The sequence below is a fragment of the Malaclemys terrapin genome, chromosome 11 (assembly GCF_027887155.1).
Source record: "Malaclemys terrapin pileata isolate rMalTer1 chromosome 11, rMalTer1.hap1, whole genome shotgun sequence".
Taxonomy (NCBI): Eukaryota; Metazoa; Chordata; order Testudines; family Emydidae; genus Malaclemys; species Malaclemys terrapin.
The window spans coordinates 70,811,955-70,838,911 of NC_071515.1; the positions used below are offsets into that span (position 1 = coordinate 70,811,955).

Here is a 26,957-nt window from a genome sequence, read left to right on the forward strand (position 1 = left end):
CTGGTGCCTGCGGGCAGCGGCGCGTGGAGACCCCACACTCTCTCCCCCCACCTAGGAGCCACTGCCAGAGGGAACGTAATGGCAATAAAAATAATAACAAATAGATTCTTGCTTTTGAAATTTAAAGGAAATATAAAACTGAGAGAGAAAGAACTGGATCTTTCTGACTGACCTTTTCTATTGCTCTGTTTTTCTGGGGGCTCTCTCTCCATGCTGTTTAACAGGTCCTGTTAATTACTGATCAAACATCTGTGGGTCTTCAACAAAAGATCTGTTACAAAAATCAACCAAACAAACCCAAAATATTCTTTAAAACAGCATGACTAGAGAAACAAGAGCTACTACAGAGAGTTCAAAGGTCCATATGAAATGGGGCAATACCTTATTTTTGCTCTTGAATAACATGAGAGCACTGAACTTGCATTTGGAACAAGGTTATGGCAGAAAAAAAAATCTCAGAATTGATTTCCACATCTTGGATTTTGTGACTTGGTGTGCACATTTTTATTCATCTTTTATATCAGAATTTTTTTTTTGTTATTTTGGCATTTGTAACGATTTTTTTAGAGACTAAATAGTCTGTAAAGTAGTGATAAAAAGCAGCAATACAAATACACATTTACTTTCCATCAAATAGGCATGTTCAGATGAAATGGGATGAGTCAAACAGCACAATATAAGACTCTTAGTTATATTGGGAGCAGTGGTTTCTCATTAACACCGCTGTGTGAAAATGGAGTTGAGATTCACAAGTTTGATAGCAGGCGAGGTTCATGTATTTTTATTAGCAAACTATGTAGGGTGAAGCTGAAGGCAAATATGAACATAGTTGTCTCTGTTGCTCCGTGTCTAACACGTTAATTTTTCTGTTTGCTAATGCTTTTCTTTTTAAAATGAAAGCAACCACAGATGGATGCTAACGGTCACCAGATGATGTGGTGTCAAAGTGTTGTTGTGCTTGCAAGAGTGAGAATCAGACTGATTTCAGAGTGTTTCCATACATTGATGTCACCTTTTTGGGGGTAGAAATTTAAACTTTTTAAGTTCTTCATTCCTTTGCTCTAACAGATTTGTACAGTGTGATTCCTCTGTGGGCCTTTTCCTTCCAGCACAGACAACTTGCTTCTGTGCTGACAGAAATATTCTGTTGTGTACTCCAGCAGTGGTCCATGTTTTGTATTGAAGGGTATATCATCAATAGATATGTTCAAAGCTAATACATACCCCATTCGCTTAGGTATTGTTTAGGAGTATTATAAATCAATCCTTCCATAGTGCCAAGAGGCTAAGAACTGATGATGATGCCTTAGAGGGTCCCTTTCCTTCCAGTCTAAATAATTCTTAGACCTGGTCTACCTTAGAAAATTATGTTGGCTTAACTGCATTGGTCAGGGGTGGGAAACATCCACACCCCTGAGTGGAGTTATCCAACCCAAGTCCACATGTAGACAGTGATAGATAAAATTCTTCCATTGCCCTAGCTAGTGCATCTTGGGGAGGTGGATTACCTACACCAATAGGAGAACCCCTTCTGTTAGCATAGGTAGTGTCTACACCAGTGGTCTCCAACCTTTTTACGCACAAGATCACTTTTTGAATTTAAGATCAACTCAGGATCTACTCCTGCCTTCCCTGAGGCCCCACCCCTTCCCCGAGGCCCTGCTCTACTCACTCCATTCCCCCCTCCCTCTGTCGCTCGCTCTCCCCCACCTTAACTCACTTTCATGGGGCTGGTGCAGGGGGTTGCGGTGCCAGAGGGGGTGCAGGCTCTGGGCTGGAGCCGAGGGGTTTGGAGTGTGGGAGGGGGCTCCGGGCTGAGCCTGGGGCAAGGGGTTAGGGCGCAGGAGTGAGGGGTGCAAGCTCTGGGAGGGAGTTTGGGTGCAGGGGTCATATGGTCACACTGCACCTAATCTCATAGAATCCATTGGCCATTTCATGAATTTTACTTTGTATTAGTGTCATTTGTGGTTTATAGATCCAAAATCCTTCAGGGATTTCACAAATCAGTGGCACATTCTCAACTGTGGGGTTTGCATTGGCTGAACCTGGGGCAGGCGGTTGGGGGGAAGAAGTGAGAGGTGTGGGGTCTAGGAGGGAGTTTGGTGCAGGAGGGGGCTCCAGGCTGGGGCAGGGTGTTGGGGTGCAGGAGGAAGTGTGAGGTGCAGGCTCCGGCCAGGATGCTTGCCACAAGTGGTTCCCGGACGGCAGCGCAGTGGGGCTCAGGCAGGCTACCTGCCTGTCGTGGCCCCACGCCCTCCCAGAAGTGGCTGGCTGCTGGCACGTCTCTGCCACCCCAGGGGAGGGGGGACACAATGGGTCTCTGTGCGCCGCCAAGGCCCGCAAGCGCCATCGCCGCAGCTCCCATTGGCCAGTGTGATTGGCAAGCTCTCTAAATCCTTGTGAAGATGCAGGCAAAAACATTGGAAGATGCATTAGCTGGCCATGTTGTAGCCTATGTTCCTAAAATACAATTGGCGATATCTGGGGAGCTGGTGCACTGTGACCACTGCTTATTATGCTAATCATAATAATCATGCTGTTACCTTGCACTCCCACTGTCTATTTGCTCTATCCACCCTTTGTCATATACCAGTACATAAGCCCTGAGCCTGCAAAGACTTCATAGATTGTGACTAGTCCTGCTTCAATGGGACTAGTTGTTGTATGTGCTTAAGTCTTTGCAGGATCAGGGCCTTAAGTTGTAAATTCTTTGGTGCAATGACCATCTTTGCATTATATGTATGTACAGTACCAAGCAAAATGGGGCCCTGATCCCTGACTTGGGCTTCGAGGTACCACGGTAATACAAATAATAAACAATAGTAATCTTCCATCAACTTCTATGGCAGTTTCGGTTACACAGGATTTAACCCTCTGATCACAAAAAGAAACCAGCAAAAAACCCAGCAGGCCATTCAGAACACAGTTTTGGACAAATGAGTCAAATCCAGTGTCCGATACCTATTTCTAGAACCACTAAAGTTGTATCCGTGTCCGGAGGGCAGAATTTTTGGCCTTTGATGTCCAAAGTCCTATTCTGATTGATAGAAAGAATCTACAGGCCTGAGATTTATATGCAAACTGCAGTTTTTTAAATGTTGTTTTAGAATTTATTCTTTTCTGATTATTTCCCCACAAAACTTGATCCCTTTTGTTTTGGGTTTTGGAACAATAAGCTACTAACTGCAAGCTCGCATTCTCTCTGTTCCTTTTTTAATAATGGACTTTGACTGATGACGGAATAAAACCAGCATTCGTATGAATTAGACACTGAACGTTTCGCATTACTTGTTGTTAAACAGTCGGGAGACAAATGTCAGCAGCAGCCTGCATCGCATACTAAAAACCTCTGAATGCGTCAGAAGGTTTCTGCAGATCCCTTTGTGCTCAAATCTGCTGAGGTTTTATTATTGCGAAGGGAGACGTTCAACAAGCTATTGCTGATCTATCTTTCCAAGCTCCCACAATTCACACCTTTCTACTATAAAGCTGGATCTAAAATTAAAGTACTGCATCCTAGTTTCCATCTCCATTGAAGCCCATAATCTTTCTTCCATTGCATGTCCTCCAAGACCCCATCTTACTTTGTTCAGAGATCTCTCGTCGCAGCATGCAGGCATTCAGTTGGGTGCATCAGACTGTAGAACTGTTCAGGAGTTTTATAAAAGCGGCAATTTCCCCAAGTTCCTAAACGATGATTTAAGCTTCAAATGTTTAGTTTAGTCTGAGCAACGCTTGGAAACAGCTGCTAATATCAATGTGCTAATTTTGTACTTGTCCCTGGCTCCAGTTTCACACTCCTCCATGCCAGTTCCATACCTAGAAATGGTGCAAAAAGTGTCAGCGATAGTCATGGAGTTTGTGAGAATGCTGATTTATCGTAGATGCTAATGAACAGTATCCCTACCTATCGAAAGGGTCATTGAAACGTGCCAGGCCAGACATGCTATTTACTCACCCTGTGCACTGATTATTGGTAAAAATGAATGCAGGATGCGGTCCTGGTCCATTGCTGGGGCGCTGATGCACTACCACAATGCAAATAATGCATATTTTACTCACCCCTAAAACGCAAAGCCTGTGCATGGGCATGCAGAATTCCAGGCATGTGCTATCCTAGCACATGCCACGCTTGGGTGACGGCACAATTTATCTGGACACTCGGGCCCTGATCCTTCTGTCAGATCTTCACGGGTGAGACCTTTGGGCCCATGGGGAGTCCCAAGTGGGTCAGTGCACCTGGATAAGTTGCAGGTTTAGGGCTGAAGCATTCAGCTAAATCCTGCAAATATTGAGATTGTAAATTCCTCTAAGCAGGGGACTGTCTTTCACTCGGTGAATGTTCAGCACCTACCTCAGTGGGCCCTGATTTTTGCTGGGGACTCTAGGCACCACTGTAATCCAAATATAAGAAATAATGACCAGGCTGTGCTTGAGATCACAATCACGTACAATTTGCATTACACAGTACTATCAAATGAGTAACGTTGTACAAGGATAAACAAGGAAAAATCTCGTTTCTCCTTTCCGCTTAGATTATACATCTCTACCCCGATATAACGTGACCCGATATAACACAAATTCAGATATAACACGGTAAAGCAGTGCTCCAGGGGGGCGGGGCTGCGCACTCTGGTGGATCAAAGCGAGTTCGATATAACGCGGTTTCATCTATAACGCGGTACGATTTCTTGGCTTCCAAGGACAGCGTTATATCGAGGTAGAGGTGTACTAAATTAAATGAATATTTTTTTAAAGTAAACCATGGTAGTTTACCTTCATCTAAATTTCCCATATCCACTTTTTCCCCACATAGAGGAGAGCAGTCCTGTTCTGGAAAGTCTCTTTACATACATACTTTAAAGCAGGGTTTCTCAACCCGTGGGTCGGGACCCATGATTGGGTCACCAGAATGTTTCAAAGGGTCACGTGGCAGCTCTTGTGGCTCCAATTCCACAGGGCTGGCTGGGCTCGCCTCCCTGCTCCAGGCACTGTAACCTCTGGGGTCCCAGGACCAGCTGTCATGACAGGAGCCCAGGAAGGCCACATTTGAGTGAGTGGCACGGGCAGTGCCATTGTGGGGTGAGTGCTGGGCAGGACCCAACCCCTCCCCCCCCCCGGGGGGGGGGGGGACGACGACGACAGGATCCAGCTGAAACAACCCCAGAGCAGAGTGTAACCAGGGCGGGGTGAGTGGAGCAGCCACCCAGAGTACAAAGCAGTGAGGGTGGCTCGGGCCAGCCCCGCACAGCGGAGCTCGGTGGAGTGGGGCTTGAGGAGGGAGCGCCGCCTGCCCCCCGCTGACTTCAGCGGGCCACCCAGCCTGTCTGAGTTGAGGCGGGGGTGCAACCAAAATATCTGGGTGGGGGGCACGTGACCCCACATGCCTCTCCCCCACGTATCACCTCTGGAAGGGGACACAAATATGCTTGCTCGCCACGGGCGCTAAAATGTCTAGTTACGGCTCTGCCCCACGGCCTCCACTCCCAGACTATTTACTGGGTCGTGACAGATCATAAACATTTAAAAATGGGTCCAGAGCCCAGAAAGGTGGAGAACCGCTGCCTTAACGTATTAGAATTTGAAAGCAAAGCTGGGCAGTTCTGGCCTTGCAGGGATGTGCTAAGACACTCTTCTAACCCCAGGGATGCTCTCAGTATAGCACATGGGAAATCAAATATTGCAACTTCTTTTTGCCATTTCCCCACCACTCTTTCCCTTAACTCCTCCTTTCTTCTCTGGGAAGCAAATCCTAGGCATCTCTGGAGTTCATAGACCTTGACCTTGTGAGATGCTGTGTCTCTAACAACTGCTCCTGGGGGGGCCAGGTCAGGAGGCACAGGATATGGGGAAACGGACAGTGTGGGGCATATGCGGCTGCTGGGGGTCACAGAGTGGGGTTCAGAAGGGCTAGTGGGGGAGATGGACTGGGGTGAGGGATGAATGGGAGCGCAGGGACACATAGAGGGAGGGGGTGCAGGGCCATATAGGAGAAGAGGGATGGCTGAGTGGGGGCATAGGGCCACATCAGGACGGGGAGGGTTCAGGGCTACATGAGGGGTGGGGTGACTGAGTGGGGGTGCAGGGCTATGGGAGGAGGGGATGGCTGAGTGGGGGTTCAGGAACATATGGGGACAGGAGGAGGGGATGCAGGGACATACAGACAGATGTGCCTGACTGAATGAGAGAGAGTAGGGGTCAACCAGGGTCTGCATGGTGGAGGCTCCCTAATGATCCCTCACTATGCAAAAGAAAACCCCTGTTCCATACTTCTCCCACCCAGACCCAACAACCCTCCAAATTCACAGCCGGGCTCCTTCCCAGCAATGACTTCCCTCTTCCTCAGCCCCTCCGTTACCCCTGACTCCCCCAAGCCTTTCCACTGCTTCTGGGGAGTGCAGGAAATATGGTTCTGTATTTTAGTTTAAAAGAATGACACCTCTACCCCGATATAACGCTGTCCTCAGGAGCCCAAAAATCTTACCGCGTTAGGTGAAACGGCGTTATATCGAACTTGCTTTGATCTACCGGAGCGCACAACCCCCCCCGCCCGAGCGCTGCTTTACCGCATTATATCCGAATTCGTGTTATAGCGGGTCACGTTATATCGGGGTAGATGTGTATTACTCAAACTTCTGTATTAATATACTTAGTAAGGAATCTATTTGTCAAAAAAACATTTCCCGAATCTTTTTTGTTGTCTGTACACAGTTGCTGACAGGTCTTTTGAAATAAATTACCAAAATAATTGAAACCGACATGATTGTATTGTGTTATTTTGACAAATAAAATATGCAGAATTTTGCAGAACTTAAAATGTTTTGATGTAGAATCTTTAATTTTTTGGCACCGAATCCCCCAGGAATAGCACCTGTATGTAGAAGTGGGACTTCCCCAATAGTTTGGGAGCCATTACACTGTAGCAAGGGCAATCTTTCCATATTATTGAAAAAACTAGAAAAATTTCTTGAAGTTCTGACCCCAGCTTAATTACTTTAAAGTCTGAATGTAATTCACTGAATCACCTTTCTCAAGAAACATGTTTGGATTAAAATACACAATATAAGATTAGTCTCTGTTGCAAATCTTAATTAGACTCTTGCACAATAAATTCTTGGGCATTTTTGTTTTTGCAAATGGTTGGCCATGTGCCCTGATTTTGTCCCTAGACACTGCGAAAGTATTGCATTATGAATCCACTACATTTTGATTTTATTTCTTCATCATTTTGCTAGAGTTAAAATTAAAAGGAGCTCCCCCCAGTGGACAGATTTTTAACCACATGAAATGATACTTGAGGACAAAGAGAATCCATATCACTGGAACACAAACCCTGTAGGATTAGGGTTTTTATTTAGAAAGCTACCCAGCCAAAAGGCCAAAGACTCAGTTTATTCTCTATGCTCTATCTCCTTTGCTTCCAGCTCCAGGAATGAGGGAAGCTTACATTGCTGTTGCTTGGGCTTTACCTGTTCTGTAGATAAACCGTTGGCTTCGTTCTCCTAATCTGGCTTCATTTTGCAATTCTAGCGTCTCTGTCACACACATTACGTATTTGGCCAGCAGTCTGGGTTAGGGTATAATTGATCATTGAGATGTGCGGACAGTAGCTATGGCTGTTTTACTGTTATGTTATGTGTTAACATATTTATGTGCAAGTTGCAAACCTGCAGAATGCCCATTGAAGCTTACATGAGAAATCCACACCCTTGAGAGACATAATTATACCGACCTAATCCCCTGTGTAGACAGTGGTATGTCGATGGAAGAGCTTCTCCCGTTGGCATACGAATGTCTTCACTTAAGCCCTACAGCGGTGCAAGTGCATTGGTGCAGTTGCGCCAATGCAGCGTTTGAAGTATAGACCGGCCCTGAGTTTCGAGTCATAGACAGACTGTGCAGGGATTTGAATTTGTGGATAATAAGGGGTCAAGGTGTTTCTTTCCAATGTGATGATTAGACATTTTAAACCATTTTCTCTAGCATGTTTATTGTAGCCATTCTTGTACTTTGCACACCAAGCAACTCCTCTTCTAGAGAATAAAGAATCAAAATGCCATTTACTTGACGGTGTACAAGCGAATTAGCTAGTGCTGAAATTGATGTCTGCCTGTTCCATCTAGAGCATATTATGGGTCTGCTTGGCTGGAGATGTGCAGACATCAGTAAAAGAAGCTCTTTGCACTTAGAAGAATAACTAGTCAGGGAACAGGACTGTGTGTAGGGGAGGCTCACGCTTTGGAGCTGGAGTTACTTGGCACTTGTAGCAAAGATACCACTGTGAATGGGAAGTCTATAGATCCCATGATGTCAGGTAAGAATCTCTGTAATTATAAATGACATTGAGTATGAATACTCGGCTAGATTATGCACCTTTGAAATGAAATGAGAGTTTTGTCATTGCCTCTAATGGGAGCAAGATTAGGCTCTAGCCCTGTCCATCAAAGCATTTCAGTTGTTAACATGCATCTTTATTTTTACACATTCTTGGGTATCTGCCCTATGTTTATCAAAGCAGAAACCCACATCATTGTCATGGCATCTGCTTGTACTTTGACAAACCTTGCTTAAAGCATCAATTTTCTCAAGGATAAAGGGAGGCGTGGCTCTTCTAGATAACCGTTAGTCTGAGTGCAGACTGCACGCTTTACAACTCTTGGCTCCAGAAAGAAGCAGCCTCTGTTAATGTGTATTAAAGGAAATGGCTTGTATGTAAGATGTACAAACCAGCGTATTGTGAAAAAGTGTTCCACGAGTATTACAGCTGAATTTCCACGGGGGGTTATCTGAGACATACAAGATGGCTGTGCAAGCCAGATTTGCTGGCGGGGGGAAGAAGAGGGGGAAGAGGCAGCATCTCATACTTTCCAGAGAATGGTTCATTTTTATTAATGAATTGATGTTCATTGTTAACTTTTGACTGCTCTTCCCTTTTATTTTCTCACGTTCAAACTCATTTTTATTGACTCTTGCTCACCCAACAGTATAATGGCAAAGCACGTGCCTTTGTGTTACGCAGGAAACCAGGACGCACCATTTTAATTTGAATCTGAATAAATTTGAGTTTATGTAGGGTGTGAGTTGTTCATAACTCATTTGCTTTAAATGAAGGTTGGGAATAACAAAACTGGCCCAAATCTTGCAGACTCTCAGGTGAAATTCCACTGACCTCACGTACCCTGTGGAAGTTTTGGCTGAAACGAGCCAAATTCATCCCTGGTTTAAGATGACAGACTTCAGCAACTCAGAGTGGGGTCGCCGGAGCAGTTTTTTCTAGGCTGCTGTCAGGACAGTCAGGTGACCAGCCCTGGCTGGAGCAGGTACAGGCACAGCCTGGGGCAGGGGTAGGAGCTGGCTGGAGCTGGAGCTGGAGCAGGAAGAGGCTGGAACAGGAGTAGTCTGTCAAAACTACCAGGTAGTGGGAGCATCCCCAACAAGGTAGCAATGTTGAGCAGACTAGAGTGGTTGCTTTCATTAGGATCCTATATACCTGCCTTGGGTTCCCTGGTTAGACCCTTGCTTGTGGATTGCTGGACCCTTAGTACTCGTGTAATTATCTCAAATGACTCATGAGCAGGGCCGGCTGTAGGTTTTTTGCCGCCCCAAGCCCCCCCAACCGCACCCCCCTGCAGCCCCAACCCTGGGCTCTCTCCGCCCCCCCCCCCGGCTTCCACCCCCCCTACACACCGCCTGCCACCCCAACCCTGGGCTCCCCCTCCCCCCCCCCCGGGCTTCCACCCCCCTACGAACCGCCTGCCGCCCGAGCTGTGGGCTCCCCACCCCCTCACCATTGCCTCCCCACACACCTCCTGCTGCCCCAGCCCTGGGCTCCCCCCCGCATCCTCCTTCCACCGCAGCCCTGGGTCACTGGTAGCTGGCTCCCAGGGCAGGTCATTCAGCAGGAATTTTAGACGTGCACAGAACACAGACAGGATTGGTTCCCATATGGTTACAGAACTGCAGTAAAGTGGAACAATTTTCAGCTTGTGTGATTGGAGGATATCTGGATGCATATTATAAGACTGTCCTACATAAATGAGGAAAAGTTGAGGTGCCTTTATTATTCTTTTGTTCCATTCTTTGTTTCTATGGGGAATTTGCCAATGCAATATCACTGTCTTCCTTTTAAACAAACAAACAGCAATGGCTGTTGAAAATAGCAATTCCAGTCCTAATAACCACTGGGAAGCATTTCTTGCTCAATTTTATCCTACTTTTTCTACAGCAAGTTACAGTGGATCAGTATATTTGATTTGGGAGAAATGAAGGAACAGCTGCCCAAACTGAGCTTGAGCACTCCTGAATTTTGAGGTGTTCAAATCTGGAAGGCAGGTGCTGGGGGGAGCCCTGTGGCTCCCCCCAGGGGAGCATGGCAGCATGTATGCAGCAGCGTGTCTGGCGCTGCGCAAAGCCAGACATGCTGGTCTGAGTGGCACGGTAAGGGGTTTGGGGGGTTGGAGAAGGGGTAGGTGGTTCCAGGGGGGCAGTCAAGGGACAGGGAGCAGGGGGGGTTGGATGGGGCGGAGGTTCGGGGGGGCAGTCAAGGGCGGGGAGAAGGGGAGGTTAGATGGGTCGGGGGTAGATGAGTCGGGTTTGGGGGCAGTCAGGGGACAGGCAGCAGTTGGGTAGGCATGGGACGGGTAGGTCCCCAGGGGTTTGTCAGGGGACAGGTAGGGGGTGGGGTCCTGGGGGGAATTTGGGGGCGGTTTCAGGAGGGGGCAGTTGGGGACAAGGAGAAGGGAGGCTTAGATAGGGGGTGGGGTCCCGGGAGGGGGCAATCAGGGACAATGATCAGTGGGACTTAGATAGGGGGTGGGGTCCTGGGGGGCAGTTGGGGCAGGAGTCCTGGGAGGGGGTGATCAGGGGACAGGGAGCAGGGGGGGTTGGATGGGTTGGGGTTTCTGGGGGGGGGGCAGTCGGAGGGAGTGGATGGGGGGCAGGGTGGGGCAACCCTCCCTCCCCGTGAAGTGTCCTATTTTTTGAATGTTAAAATATGGAATCCCTACTCACAGTGCAGCTCTCCATTCACAGCAGGCTGCAGCATGAGGTCTCAGCTTCCTCACTCCCTCCCCCTCTTTCCTGTTGGTAGTGGCCAAGGGAATGCTGGGAAATGTAGTTCTTTCCCTGCTCCAGGGCTGGCTCCATAGGCAGGGAGCTAACCAAGGAACTACAGCTCCCAGGGCCCCCTGTTGGTTCTCAGCTCCCAGGCTGGATCCCTACCGCCCCTGCAAATGGGCTGCCCCAAGCATGTGCTTGCTTTGCTGGTGCCTAGAGCCGCCCCTGCTCATCAGAACACTCAACATAGCTTGCTCCATATCCACTCTGCCCTCCTGTACATGCTCTATCTGCTGTTTTCCTGGCTGTCCTCTTGTTGTCTATCAGTCACTTTAGTCTCAAACGCCTCCCTAATAGGATTCCTTTTGTCCGTCCTTCTTACATGCCTACACCATCTCAGCCTCCTCTCTGGCAGCTTCAGTCTGATACCACAGGTCTTGGTCTCCTGATGGCATCATCCCACGTGGGGTACAGCAGTATCACCCCTCTCACTGCCCTCAAATGTCTCCTTTCCATCGCTTCAAGTTGGAGACAATTTTTTTTCCTTATGATACATTTACTTTTAATTTCCATTGTCTTCCCCCAAATCCCGGACTCCCATTTAGGCCAGGGCACTAAGATTTTACTGGCCCTTTATTCCACATTTTCCAGCTCTCGCTTCCCTATTGATCCTGCTTGCTCTATTATTACAGTATTTCTTATCCGTGTAATTAGTGGCTCCATATGGCAAATGCTTTGACATTGATTTTTCTCCCCTCTAATTTCTCTTCTTTGAAGTCTTGTTGTTTTTTTCCAATAACACTCTGATTTAATGTCTCCTCAGTTGTTCCTTTACTCAGTCTCAATTACTAACTTAACTCTGCTAGTTGCCTATTCTTCCATAGAGGTTCACACCAGTGTGTATAATTGTGGAAGGATCAATGAGAGTTTTGCCTCATTGGACTCAGTGGAAGTTTTGCCTGAGTAAGGACTGCAGGATTTGGTCTCCGAGCACTGACTTGCTCTTTTGCTATTGGCTTTCTCTCCAGTTTTCACTAACTGTTTGGTAGGATAGCTAAAAGCTGTTGCCATTAAAACATCTCAGTTGATAGGTGTGTGTTTCAAAATGGAAGTGGAACAAACAGGGTCTGATTCACCTATTTGAAGAATAAATGTAAAGGAGAATGGGCTGGAAGGTGCCTGTGTCACCCACATGGGACTCTTCCCCAAAAGTAAAAAGTAAAGGGCAATCATGTGTCCAAGAGTGGTAGTGGTGGGGGGGGGGGGGGGGGGGAGGGGGAACGGCGCATGCACTGCACACTGGGCCTGTGGAGGGAAAGCAGGATGGTCAGCTAAGTGCTGGAACAATTGACCCTGGAGTCAAAGGGTCTCCCTGGGAACCAGAGCAATGCTTGACAGCCAGCACAGGACCAATCCTCAGAGTCCTGGCTTGGAATGCAATAGAGCCAGCAAGGAGCAGGGCCACCGTGTCTTACCTCATCGGGACACAGAGCCTTGTTACCATAGGGGAGTGGCCAGCAGGTAAGGATGCTGGGGGACTGGCAAAAATGTCCATAGTACCATAGATGGAGGTGAGTTAGTGCCCTTCCTCCTATTGGAAAATCTCCCTCTTAATTTCTCTGTCTCCTGTCCCCGTCTGTAACATTAGGATAGTAATTCTTCTTTTCTACCACCCTTTGTCTGCATTGCCTATTGCAGTTGTAAGAACTTTGGAACAGACACTGTCTTACTGTGTGTGTGTACAGCACCTACCACAAGGGGGTTATGATCTTGGCTGGGGCCTCCAAGTGCTACTGTAATACAAATAATAATAATGGAATAGCCGGTCATTAGTAAGACAGAGAAGGAATGTTTCAACTGTGTTTTTTTTTTGTCTCCATTGTCCCTATAAATTCTTTCTCCCCCCTTGATCCCCCTTTCTGTTTCCTTTTTATTGCATGTTTGCTTTCTTTGCTATGTCTGAAGAATACATTTGCTAGCCAGGAAAAAAAAAAAGCATCATTTTTGTTCGTAAAGAATCAAAAGATAAACAAGTTTAGGAAGAACAGAATCAGCTCAGCTCTTCAATATTTTATGAGGCAGAGCACACTTGGTGGTTAGCAACATCTCGTTATACTTTATTTTTCTTTTTGAAGAGTAGGTCTTGTACATTGCAGCATTTGATGGGGTGCCCTTGGAAGGCTCAAGGAATTGGTCCTAGTTATGGAGCCTTTTAGCTGCACATCAGCAACGGAAACCCAGCATAAGTTGGTACACATGTTAAATATAAGCCAGGCTTCCCTAGCTTGCTTTACCAACAGTATGCCGGCAAACTGAAAACCACACATTAATGTATTCAAACACTTGGCAAATAGATCACTAAGCATTTGAATAAAACCTCCCCACAATCATTTAAAACCACAAAACTGGGCTGAGAAGGAAGTCCTGCTTACAAGGGCTTGATAAAGTATTGGGCCAAATGCTGTCTTCATTTACTCCCATGAACCCCCCTGGAAGTCAGCAGGGTGTCTGAGTGTAATTGAAAGCTGACTTTGGCCCATTGTTTATGTGGCACTGATAGTACTGAATAGGGCATTTTGTCGGTTTGAATTTAGGAATTAAGAGGTGTAGGTTCTATCACTGGCTCTGCCACTGGCTTTGCTGTGTGATCTAGAGCCAGTCACTTAACCTCATTGTGCATCAGTTCCCTATCTCTAAAATACGGATAATAAAGCTTAGCCACCTTGTGCATCTACGCAAATGCGAAGTGTTATTAAAGGTAACTATTCATTGTTGTTTTTGGTAAGCCACTCTCTTTAGTAAAAGTACTTGTAGGATTTAACTGACTTTTTATTCTAGTTACTTTTTTCCCCACATCAGTGTTAAGTCTCCAAAGTGATTTCATGACCTCATTATGAAATATGCTATGTAAGAGCTAGGTACTACTGATCACAGTACTTTCAGGGATAGTATTAAAATGAGACAAACCACTGAATATGGCTTCATTGCTCACTCTAGAGAGCTATCAGGAAATTTAAATGCAAAATGCCAATTATTTGACTGCTGTGTTTCTTATCCCCCAAATGCTACGAAGGAGGATTACCAAGGGTAGTGTGACTTGAAGCAGACTATCACTGCAGCTCGGGAGTGGGGCAAGCCCCAAACCCTGCTCCCCAGTGGGAACTCGAGAACCAGCTTAAATCAGCTGGCGGGCTGGATGTGGCCTGCGGGCCATAGTTTGCCCACCTCTGGTTTAAGTGCTTTAACATTAGTAGATGTTAATTATTTGTGTAATGGCTTAAGAGTTATGGGGTAAGGGTCGATGTGTGCATAACACCTTAGAGTTTATGCAGGCATAGTATTAGTCTGTATGTGGTCACCAGTTGCATTGCCCCTGGATTTAGATTATAAATCCTCAGGAGAGAGAGAGAGACTGTATCTTCCTCTCTGTATTGTCCATCGCAACGCACACAATGTTACCTGCCAACGAAGGGCTAGTTTCTCCTTTGTCATGTGTGGATGCATTGCAGAATCACAGGGAGTTATTACACCCACATACACAATACATTAGTGTGTTGTCAGTGCGGAGGGAGGGCCAGCTAGCAGAACCAGAAGTGCTCCAAGGCGTCAAGAGGCCATCACCACTCGGGTTGGGGGCAAGGCAAGAGTCCTGCCAACAGAGCACCTGCCGGTATGTTGCAGCAGTGTTGGGGGAGTGCATGCTGCAGGCACGCTGATAGATACCATGATGATGATTATGGTATAAAATTATAAGTAGACCTTAGGAGAACCATACGGGTGCACCACCCAGCACTCCCTAAGACATCCTGCCTGTATCTTCCCTGCTCATCTGCTTTGCCTGTGCACCCACTCACTCCCTTTCCCAGTGTCCCAAAGAGGAGCAAGGCTATAATTTTGCCCTTCTCTTGGGTTATTACCCTAGTGTCTAAATACTGAATAATAATCTCTTTGGATGAGATGATGTTCTGAGAGCGTAATTATGCCATTGTATAGAAAAATAACTTCTTGCAGCATTTCCTCCTCCTGTGATCTCTTCAGAGGAGACGTTAGAACTTGAGCCTGTGTCTATTTTGTGTGGGCCATAATGATCCTATGGCCCTTTTTGTAAAAGTGGGGAATTGCTGTGGAGTCCTGTTCTAGGTTGTCAGCCGCTCGCCATCCCAGTGTGTTATTTGTGTATAAAATGTACAGCACTTCAGGATCCTTCAGGAGGGCTGATGCTATCGAAATGTAAAATGCAGTGTCCTTTAGCTTACAGAGACGGAGTATTACGGAGCACTCGGCTGATGAATGTACTGCATTTACTAATTATTTCAGTAGGCTGAAAAATTTGTGCCATAAATGCCATTCTGGGGCATGCAGGCTAGAAAGGCGCCATTTCCTATGATGTCATGACAACCGATGGTGCTAATGGCTGGAAACCCGAACCCTGTTTTGTTGGGTTCCGGGGACTTGGTAAATTTCCAAGCAGAATTCCCTTGCTGCATATGTAAAACAGGAACATCCATCCATCCATTTACAAGGTTGTCAATATTGGTCCAAGTCTCACTTATCTCGCCCTAGAAGTCTTATTCACTTCAGTGGGGCTGTTAGTGTGAGTAAGGCGAACAGGATTTGGCCTATTGATTGCCCAAGTGATTGCACTCTTTGATATTCCCATGGGCTTCAGGCAAATAAAAAATTCACCAACAGATGTCTCCCTGGCATGTGAGTCTGAAACAGTCTCTTTTTGCTAGTTAATGCCAATGTTGGGGGCCAATCCTGAGAAGTGCTGGTCACCCTTACCTCGGAAGCTCAACTCCTAGCAGGACTGAGCCCCCGGGATTGCGATACAGCTCCACAAAAGAGATCTAAATGGATTTACATTACTTTTTAATAAACACTGACTAGTTTTTCAGTTTATTCACATTTATTGGTGCCACTCGCACAAGAGTTGATTTGTGTTTGTCAGTCACTCTTTATGTATATATATTTTTGTATATAATAATCTTGAAATGGAGTTTACAATGGGAATATCTTCATATTTGGAATATTACTCTGATTCTTAAAGCCACTGGGGGTGAGGTGGAGGGAGAGCAGAGGTGAAAGTAAGCTGGTACGGCGTACCGGCAAGAGCCCGTATGCCGTGCCGGACCAGACTGGCTGGTGATTTAAAGGGCCTGGGGCTCTCCGCAGTGGCCAGAGCCCCGGGCCCTTTAAATCGCCACCTGAGTCCCACTGCCAGAGCCCTGGGGTAGCGGCGGCAGGGCTCCCATGGTGATTTAAAGGGCCCAGAACTCCGCTGTGGTAGCGGTGGGAGCATCGGGCCCTGTAAATCGCCCCTGAGCCCCGGGGCTCCCAGCCGCCTCTGCAGCTGGGAGCTCCGGGGGTGATTTAAAGGGTCTGGGGCTCTCAGCCGCAGCTGGGGCCTTTAAATCTTGATTTACATGGCCCAGGCAATTAAATTTATGTAGGTTACGTTCACCCCTGAGGAGGAGGATGGTTTTGATAATAGCAGGACTGGGGCTCAGATCTGTGTTCAGCTCCTGGCTCTGCCACAGATTTCCTGGATGGCATTGGCAAGTCACTTAACCACTCTGCCTCAGTCTGTCCAGCTGTAAAATGGGGGAGGTGGATAATACAGCTTTGCTTCACAAGGTGGTTGAGAGGCTTAATAGTTGTAAGGCACTTTCAGATCCTCTGATAGAAGGTGCTGTAGAAGTGCAAATCATTAGTATGCGTTCAAACAGAAAATCCATCGTGATGTTTTACTTACTGTTTTAAAAATAAAAATGTACTTCACCACAGTCACACCGGCAGTAATATGATTAATACCTCTAGTTCTGGAAAGCTATTCCTACTTCTTTACTGACTATTAAAGATTCTCATCCCCATGCCATATACATGTCTTGCTCATTGATCAGTATCACTAGAGCTCAGCTCCCTGAGAAGAATGCTAAGTGGGTCATAAATATTATGCTAATGAGAGAGCCTGGGAGGATGGTTTAATATCTTTACTCACAGCTACTGCTGACATCTTCCCAAAGCATAATTTAAAGGGAATTTTCAAGGATCCAAACGGCAAATTAAAAAAAGAGAAAACCTACTACTGATGTCAACAGGAAAAGCTGAAACATTCACATATAAAAATAATGAGCTATTGTTGATAATTAAATATACTCTGAACTAAGCAGTGGAAAACTGTATTGAGAGATAATCGTATCTCTATGCAAACAGACCCTGAATGTTAACTGGAGCCCTGAGTTCTGAAAATCCTCACAAAGAAACCTTTTGGGGACAGGCAGGCAAAGTGTAGCATAGGAAAAGCTGTATTTGTTTTCTCTCTTTGTCATTCAATTTAAAACTATGTTAAATCATGCGTTTTTCTTCAAGGTCTGTGCTGTAAATTTCCTTGGTTAGCATAATGTCTTACAGTGGGTCGGGCACCAGACCAGGAGTCAATTGATGAGGGTTTTATTCACAGCTGTAACATTGGGCAAATTATTATTATTATTTTATTATTTATCTGTATGACCGTAGCACTAATGAGCCCCAATCATGGGCCCATTATGCTAGGTGCTGTACAAATCACATCATCTTTGTTTCCCTTCCCACTTTTTGCCTGTCTTGTCTATTTATTTCAATGTTAAGTTCTTTGGGACAGGGCCTATCTCTTACTATGTGCGTGCACAACACCTAGCACAGTGGAGTCCTGAGCTTGGCTGAGGCCTCTTTAAGTGCTACTGTAATACAAATAACGATCTTGCACTTCATGGAATTTTTAATAACAATGAACATTTAGCCTGAATAAGGAAGGTAGGACTGGTTCCTTTTTTGGTTCCTGTTTTATAGCTTCCTTAGATTAATGGATAATGGATTTGAAAGCGCCCTCTTGGGTCACTTGGCCACCATTCTATAACGGCAGTAATATTCATAGACCACCACGGAAAACTGCCACAGAAACTTTGTAGTTTGTCACAGTGTTGCCAACCCCAAGTGTTTAAAACTCATGAGCCTGGCCCCTACAAATCATGAGATTAGCCTAAAATCGTGAGAATTTAGAATTAATATATGTTAGGGTCTTTTTATTAGGCTTCTGGTTTTTGAGTCTTTAGGGTTCATGTTTTCAAGCTTTTCAAGGAATAAAATTTACAAAAGAAAATAGCTCCCCCCCCAAAAAATTCAAAGAAAGTTGAAATTCTATTAGAATCACCTGACTCCAAGAGCTGAGGCTTTAAAAAAGCTCTAAATATAACAAGGCTTGTGATACAGTCATGAGAATTAGCAACAATGAGACCATGGAATGTTTTGTTTGATCTTCTAGTACAGTGTTCTGCAGTGGCTGACTCATGAATTTGGCAGTCTTTGTTGGTACTGGATTATAAAGTCTTCGGGGCTGTGGCTTATTCTCTCTTGTGTACATACTTATGGTGCTGTATAAAAGTTGTATCTGACTGTCAAATCTATTATAGGGCATTCATCACCTCAGTATCTGGACACCACTTTCCTTAATATGATTGATTATACTGGAATTATTAAAGGTAGAATTAAAGCAAATGTGATTTTTATCATAATATGTGATTGTCTTCTGAGATACTTCCTTCAGGAGAAAATTTTTTTACCAGGCTAATGAAAGTACTTGTACTGGCTGTGAGTGCAGAGTCTGCTCATTTTCCATCTGGGAAGCTGGTAAGATGCACATTAAAGCCACAGGGTGAGTTATATAAACGTGATCTGTTGGTGAAGCAGAAAACAATTCCAATTGTCAAGATTCCTAAAAGAAAGATATTTACTCTCCATAATGGGAGTCTAACACACACTACAGTGGGAGTAACTTAATTAATTAACTCTTGATTAAATAGAGTTGTAACAGGAGCCAAAATGATTAAATTGACATTTCCTAACCAAGGAAGGGAAATAGAAACATGTTAGTTTAGATCGAAGAAAAGGGTGGGTTTAAACACCCCAGTTAGTACTTGGCATAGAGCCCTTGGAGTGAGAGAAAAAAGCTGTCTCCTTCCACCTTACCTAAAGGATGAGTGTTGTTATTTATTATTAGGAATATTATGATAGACCATAAAGACCCTTCTTTAAAAGACACCGCCTGCCTCAAAGTGTTTACAATTTAGGTTGCAACAGAAGGCAACAGATGCATGAAATACACAGAAGGAGGAGGAGGAGTTAACAGTGAAGTAGGAACATCTGAACGTGATGAGCCATAGGCACCGCTCACCTAGCTGTCCTCAGTTGGTCGTGTCTTTTAGGGATCGTGGATTGGGTGAATTTTAAGGAGAAGTCACTTCAAAGTGAGTTTTGAAGATGGTAAGATGATGACTGGATGGAATTTGTGCTGGAGTTTTTCCTATTCATACTGGGAAGCGTGGGAGAAAGCATGGAGCTGTTTGTTGGAAAAGCCAGCTGAAGGCTGGGAACACTTGCAGAGTGAAGGCAGCAACTGACATCGCAGTGAGTTAATGGAGTGGATAGATAGAGCAGGGTCTTTAAGGTGTGGACAGGAAGCTTGTGTCTGATTTGGAGAAGGGGGAGGCAGTGAACAGATACAGAGAGGGGGTGACGGGTCAAATGAGGTGGTAGGAGATACTGTGCTGAATGAGAAACCATATTGAGGAGATGCTGTGCCTGGACAATTTTATTTTCTTGTGTTTGGAACATTCAGTTTTACCCATTTCTCCCTGCCAAGGAGGATAGCCCTTCTCTAGGCTTGTTTTCATTGTTTGCCCTTTGTATGTTTTAACTTTGTTTTTCCAGATATCTGTAAAATCAATATAACTATTCAAGGGACTATATATAATGGTGGGGCTAAATCCTGAGATGTCCCAAGCATGGTAATGAGAAAAGTGTTCTAAATTGTAGTTATCTGACTCAGAGGCTGATCTGATACCCACACAGAAGGAATGAAAAGCCATATGTGTCCTAAAGGAGTCTCAGCCTGCGACAGGGATGCCGGATGCTGGACTTGAGGGTATAAAAGTATTCAAGGGGCATTTGTCTGAACAAAATAGGCCAGTACACACAGGGTCATGGCATGGATAAAGGATGCTAAGGAGGGGTTTGTTATGTACACCAAATGTAATTTGGCATTGGGGTGGGGCACCATATCCTTTGCTGTGCATCTGTTGGAGGTTCTGATATTTGGGCTTTATCTGTCCATTGCGCTTTAGTATTGAGCTTACAGTCTTTCGTATCAAGTGTACCAAAATGTGCCTCTCTTTCCATACCTCCTTATGTGCATTCATTACAGGATACGTACACTATACGTGCAAGGTTCTCTTACACTACCCAGCTTCTGCCTTTCACTCTGACCTGTAGGGGACTATTTCAAGGGAGGGGCGGCCAGTTGATTTTCCATTCTCATTTAATCCTGGTGTACATGCTGGCTAGTTAATGCCATTTGGTTTTTTGTTTTATTGTGTGTGTGATGTGGGTATCTTCGTCTGAAATCTGGACTGAGACCCACTAGCACATTTCACATAGGGCATCAGATAACCAGATAGTAATGGCTTTGTCACTCCAACCTGGACTGGTTTTGAACAGGTAACTTAGAGGTGAAGTTTGTGTACCTTAATATCAATTCTCTGAGCCATTCAGTTGTTTGGTGCATATTTAAAACAACCCCCAAGTTAGTTATTTAGATGGACAAGTTCCTTTAGGCCAAAATTCCTGAAATTTGGTAGCCTGGAGTTGGGCACCGAAATAACAGAGGCCTGTTTTTCAGAGGCATTGAGCACCCACAGGTCCTATTGATCTCACTGTGGATGCTCAGTGACTCTTTTTTAGGTGCCTAAGTATGGATTTAGTTGCTTAACTTAAGGCATGCAAGTTCAAACAATGTGGGATTAGTCTTTAAGGTCTCATCTTGTAAAGATGCCAAGCACTCCAGGATCCATTGATGCTTAGATCCCCAGGCAGTAGTAGGTATCTTGGGAATACTCAGATGTATACATTGACCTTAGTGGGAACAGAGGGTGTTCAGCACCTTGCAGAATCAGGCCCAAAGACCATAATGCAGCATCTTAACTAGAAATGTATTGGGCAAGAATAGCTCATGTATAAACCAACATTCTTTACAAGAATAATGCTCTGCTCAAATACTTCCCGTGTAAGTAACTAACAAGAGACTCAGCTACAATGATCAGTTGAAATTTCTAAGGGCCCAAGCGTTTCATAGTTTTCAAATGAAAACTTGAGACTCTCACGATTATAGTTTGTTTTAATATGTCCCATGCTATTTTGGAGATGTTCTCCCTGATGTACCGGCCCAGGAATGCAGGAATCAGTAGTTATGGTGAAGAGAACATTGGCCCATTATCTGCTCAGATTCTTGAGCTCCTGGGATAACATCTCCTGCTTGTTTTACACCTCACACAGACCTGAAGGGGTTACGCTGTAAAATGAATAATGACTAAATTTATTCGTCATGGACAAATGATGACAGCTGTTGAGATGCTCCTGTTAGAGCTTCCCAAGGGATAAACTCAGGCTAGTTCCTATTGTGAGCCAAGCTAGCAAGACAGAGTAAGCTCGTCTTCAGTCTTGGATTGTCTGTCCTGGGTTACTAACAGTAGCAGTGAATTTCCTTCCTAGAAGTGGCCTGAAGTTTTCTGGGCTAAAATGGGCATTCATCTGAATCCTGCAGAGCCACAGTTGTACAAACAGGACTGAAGCCATAGCTGTTTAAATCTATGTGTGAAGACAGCAGCTTAATGAATACAAGGGGCAATGATTGATTCTGATCTGGACTGAAGTCTGCAGCAGTCTGTGAAACAGTGCTACATCTGGGCATGCTATGGAAAATATGAAGGAATGTTGAGGAAGCTTATTTGCAAAAGGATATGTACTTGTAAGCAATTTCTTCTTCTTTTTCTTTTTAATGATTGTCAGTGAATAGAAGAGATTTTAAGCAAATTGCATTTTTTTAAATTTTGAGAGAGAGAGCAGAGTAGTGAGCAGACAAAGGCCCCTTTTAGTAAGGCATGTCTCTCTGCTAGATATTACTAAGCATCATTCATAAATGAGCATTGGGGTCATAAGGCAGGAGAATAGTCATGATTGTTAAATGCATGATCCAAATTTTATCCCTGGCGCACACCCAGTGAAGTCAATGGAATTACACCTGGGTTGAATTTGGCCCTATAGGATTTACAGCTAGAGTGCAAAATTTGATCCTTATTATAAATGATGATTGTGACCATCAGCTGTTGAATTGGGAAGAATGTGCTTCTTCATGTTACTGTATAGTTGATTTGGTTGTATTTTATTTTATGAACTCCACATTCAGATTGTTTCTGTTCTTTGTTTCTCTTTCTGTCCAATACATGTGCTGCTGAAAGACCTGGTATGCAGTTTTGAATGTGCCAGAATATTATCCCTAATTTTCAGTCAAGGAAATTCTCTCTGAATGTTAAAGGTTATTCAACATAGATATTAGAAAAAACATTTGGCCACAATGTTGACAAGAAGATCCATTTGATTGTAATTCGCCTCTTTTTTTTTTTTTATAGCTAATACTCAGGAAAGCTCATTTTAAATTGGAATGTGAGCAAAATTAATGGAGTTTTACTAAAATGAGGTCATTCTTAATGTTTGATTTCTGAGTTTTTATTTTACTTTATTATCTGGAATAGGAAACCACACCCTTTGAGTGTGCTGGGGGGGGTCAGGGTTGGAAAAGCACAATTGCTAGGTTATTTTTACGTTAAATAAATGACAGTCTAGATGAACATTAATGTAACTGAAACAAGATGTATACTATTAGACAAAAGTGCTACTTTTGAAATAATGCAGAATGTCTGTTATCTGGTTATATTTATAGTAATGATTTCCTCTTGGGTGGTTTTATATATATATATATATATAGTAATGAATCTTTTACTTGATATCTATATAGCTCTCGATAAGAATTTAAAAGAAAATGTAGTTGGGGTGAAATTCACCCCGTTCTAAAAGTCTGGACAAGCCTATTCTCACCACCCCACAATAAGGATTTAAATGGTGCAGGGGGCCTTGTGCAGGCTCACCAGATGCTGGGTGGAATTTCACCCATCGACCCTATTCAGTCCGTCCCTATTTACTGAAATACTTAAGCATTCACTTCACTTGAGGCATATGCTTAAAGTGAAACTTATGCTTAAGACTTTGCTGAATAGGGAAGGACTTAGACAGGTGCTTAAATGGTTTGCTGAGTTGGGAGATAGTGACTAATGTATGCCCAGAACTGATAAATGATCTCTGCTCTCCTGAGCCAATGGAGTGGTTAGTGCTGAATGTGCTCAACCCCTGGCTGGAAGTGACCCTTCTGGCTGATGAAAGATGGCATTGATGGGGTCCAGCCAGAGGGAATCATATTCAACCTCCAGGTGGAAGGAGGTGGGTGCAGGGTGACACCTATCCCGAATTGGGTGAGACAGTTCAAGTCCCGGTCCCAGGCTGAATAATTCCGGGACAAAATTTGTCCTGGATTCCCTGTGGCACTGCTCTGCGCCTGCCCGAGCCTCAGGGGCAGTGCCAGCCTCTTCCTGGTGTGTGTGGGGTGGTGAGCTGAGGTGGGCCTTAGCCCCCCCCCACCATGAAGCCCCGCCCCCTGCTCTTCCTCCCCCTGAGACCTCACCCCCTGGCCAGGCCAGAAACTGCAGCCGGCCAGTAGTATGAGCCGCCCAGGGAGCCTAGGTTGCTATGGGGAACCCTGGACCCTCCACCTGCCCTGGGTGGCGCATCCCAGGGGGCGGGGACAGGGACACGGGCCAGGGGCTGGTCTTGGGCACCCTGGTCCTCCACCCAGGGCAGGTGGAGGGTCCGGGGCTCCCCACAGCAGCCCGGGCTCCCGGGCAGCTCTTACTATGGCCTGTCTTTGGCTGCCGACCTGGCCGGGGATGGGGCTTCGGGGAGAAGAGGAGGAGTAGGGTGTGGGAGTTTGGCGGGGAGAGAAGGGGTAGATTGCAAGGCCAACAGAGGCGGGCGGGGCTCCTGCATATGTCCTGCTTTTGCCTTTTGAAAAGGAGATCACCTTAGGTGGGCGTAATGTGATCCCGAAGGGCTGTGTGTTGGGAGTAGATTTGGGGGGGAACATAGTAGAACTCAATCTGATTTTCTTAGCACACAAAGCCCGGATTAGCTGTCCAAACATTTTATACCTTCCGACTGACTATGTAGCAAATTGTCATTTAAAAACAAGTTAAAGTGGATTTAGGGCTTTTGAAAGTTGCATGATTCACAGCCCTGAAAGCCAGTGTCTTTTATTGATCCATAGAATGCAGGTACAGCATGGACAGTTGCTGTGTGGTCTTCCCCACACTGCCCCTCTGAGGCCTCAGGGCTTGTCTACACGAGCACTTAAGTCAACATAACTTACATCACTCTGGGGTATGAAAAACCCACTGAGCGACATAAGTTAAATCAATTTGAAGTGCTGTCTACACCAAGCTATGTTGACATAGCTTCCGCCTCTCGTTGAGGTAGACTAATTACATAGACGGAAGAGCGCTCTCGTCAACATAGTGCTTCTTCACCAGATGCGCTATATTGGCCCAGCTACAGTAAAGACAAGCGCTCAGTCCTGTTGTACAGGCACCACCTCTAGGGGTGAGAGGCACCACCTCTATGGGCCCTTCAGTCCTTGATCTCAGCTATGACTACAAACCACTGCCTGAATTCTCAGTTACACTAAGGCCTGTTTACTCGTCTTGAGGTGGAAAGCTGTAGATCTCCTGAGCTGACCAGCTCCTTGAATTTGTATTTAGAAAGGACAGTTGGATGCAGGCATTGATCATAGTTTGTTGGGTTATTCTTTTAAAAATAACTTCAGTGAAGCCTTAAAAAGCTGTTGAAGTGAGAGCTGTCTCCAGTATTCTTGCAGGAAATGCACAGAGCAGTTGCTCCAATATAGGCACACCAGTTGGGAAATGTTTTAATTTCACCTTAGTTATGACTGAATGTGGTTCTTCCTCAGATAAAAATTTTGATGATGAAGACTCTGTGGACGGGAACAGACCTTCCTCGGCCAGTTCATCTACATCTTCAAAGGCCCCTCCAAACTCCCGCAGAGTTGGCATGGGGACTGCTCGCAGACTTGGGTCTGCAGCTCTGGGCTCAAAGTCCACAGGTAAGGCAATATCGCATATTGGGTGAAACTCACCTTTCTGCAAAGGGCCTGCACAACACCTAGGCACTGCTGAAGTCCCATTTAAGCCTTATTTTGAGGACCTAAGTGCTGCATAGTCCTTGTGCTAAGCAGGCCCTCTTTAGAGTGGTGAATTGCTCTGTCTGGGAACATGACTTATACTGGTTGAACACCAAGAATGTGTTCTGGAAGAGTGGACCTGCAAATGATTCCCACATCCAGATCCACATAGTGAGCTTCAACATTGTGTTTGAAGCAGCAGTGTGCAGTGATCAACCTTTTCCTCCTAAAGGAACTACACCTCTGTAGTCAAATAGCTTAAATAACACAGGCTGTTTATTTAACAAATAAGGTCAAAAATGTATGTGCTAAACTCCAGTTTCATGCAAATTTAAAACAGTTGGCAAATTGTTTTTTTTAACACTTGTGCCACTTGACCTCCAACTTCTGACGCTCTAATTAAAGGGTGAAAAGAAAACTGAACAATGACTCTGAATTTATTTGCAAATTGCAACTAAAGGAAACTTTCCTGATTCCATTCTCAAACGATAACTGTCATCTGAATAATGTCCTTAAGCCTTTCCCTTTTCTCCCCATCTCTGTATCTTCAGTCTGTGTACCTGTCAGGAGATCTACACATTCGTCAATTATAAATGGGACTAAACCCTTTAAGAGAAAAACTCCCTTGTAGCTTAAGTAAATATTCCATCTCATCTTTTCAGGCAGCACCCCTAACAGTCGAATGGCTGCCTTAAACGACTTTGTAATGTGCTCTGTTATGTCTAGGAATTGAAGGATGCTGTGTATAGTTTGTGCTTTGCTTTGAATTTCCTTGCCTTTATTGTTTCCATTCCAGCTGTAACACTCTTTCCATGTAGGTTTGGGGTGTGTGTGACTTCTCTCTTCTTTAGGTGCTTTCAGAACTGAGCATATTTTTAGTGATTATACTGTTGTTGATGAGAAGGGTGAAAAGGCTTTTTCATTTATCTCTCAGCAGCCAAAGAGGGAGCTGGTGCTGTTGATGAGGAGGATTTTATTAAAGCGTTTGATGACGTCCCAACAGTTCAGGTAAGAAGAAAGACATTTTAAAACATTTAACAATAACAGTATAACCCAGATGTCCAACCCAAACCCACTCTCATTGAAATCAATAGCTGAGGCCCATTAACCTCAGTGGTGGCAAGCTCTAATAAAGAGGGAGGCAAGGGAGTAAAGAGATGTTTTCATTTTCAGATTTGGAAAGAGATGGAGAGTGGGTGAGTTAGAGAGAGAGAGAGACAGGAAGGGGATTCCAAATGACAGGAGTTGCAGAGGAGCGGTGGAGCAATTGTCTGGAGGACTGAAAGGGAAGTCAGTGCTCGACAGACAGAGGGAAATGGGAGGAAAGTGAAGAGACAAGGGCTGTGAGGTTGGCTGGAGCAAGCCAGCAGAGCATGTTTAAAATGAGGAAAGCGGGCCATCTGAAACTGGCTCCTGAACTAACTCCCTAAAGCCAGTGGAGTAGTTTGTGGACAGAGAGTAAAGGCAAGTCACAAGATGTTGCACCTCCTGAAGACTGGGAGCTGAGACTTGTGAAGGCCATGAAGAGGACTCAGCATAACTTCACTAGAGGGTTCATCTAACTCTGATACTTGAAAGAGAAACGGTTAAACATCAAACTCACTTATTGTGTATCTGTAGACTTGAACAGTGGAAAGTTTTCAAATGCAGTCACATGCATGTAGGATTTGTCAGTATCTCTAAGCTTTCATCAACTCACAGTTTTCTTTGTCCTGACCCGAATTGT

The 26,957-nt window shown here is 45.0% G+C and overlaps 1 protein-coding gene across 29 annotated transcripts in view; it reads left to right on the plus strand.

Annotated features, from left to right (window-relative positions):
- Positions 1-26,957, plus strand: part of CLASP1 (cytoplasmic linker associated protein 1) — a 265,300-nt gene that overhangs the window by 103,707 nt on the left and 134,636 nt on the right. For 20 of the 29 annotated variants that reach the window (XM_054043824.1, XM_054043807.1, XM_054043803.1 and 17 more), the window contains 2 exons: positions 25,001-25,153; positions 26,166-26,239. In XM_054043824.1, coding sequence (XP_053899799.1) covers positions 25,001-25,153; positions 26,166-26,239 — 227 coding nt within the window. The remainder of the gene's footprint in view (positions 1-25,000; positions 25,154-26,165; positions 26,240-26,957) is intronic. The other 9 variants (XM_054043805.1, XM_054043834.1, XM_054043833.1 and 6 more) reach the window with 1 other exon arrangement.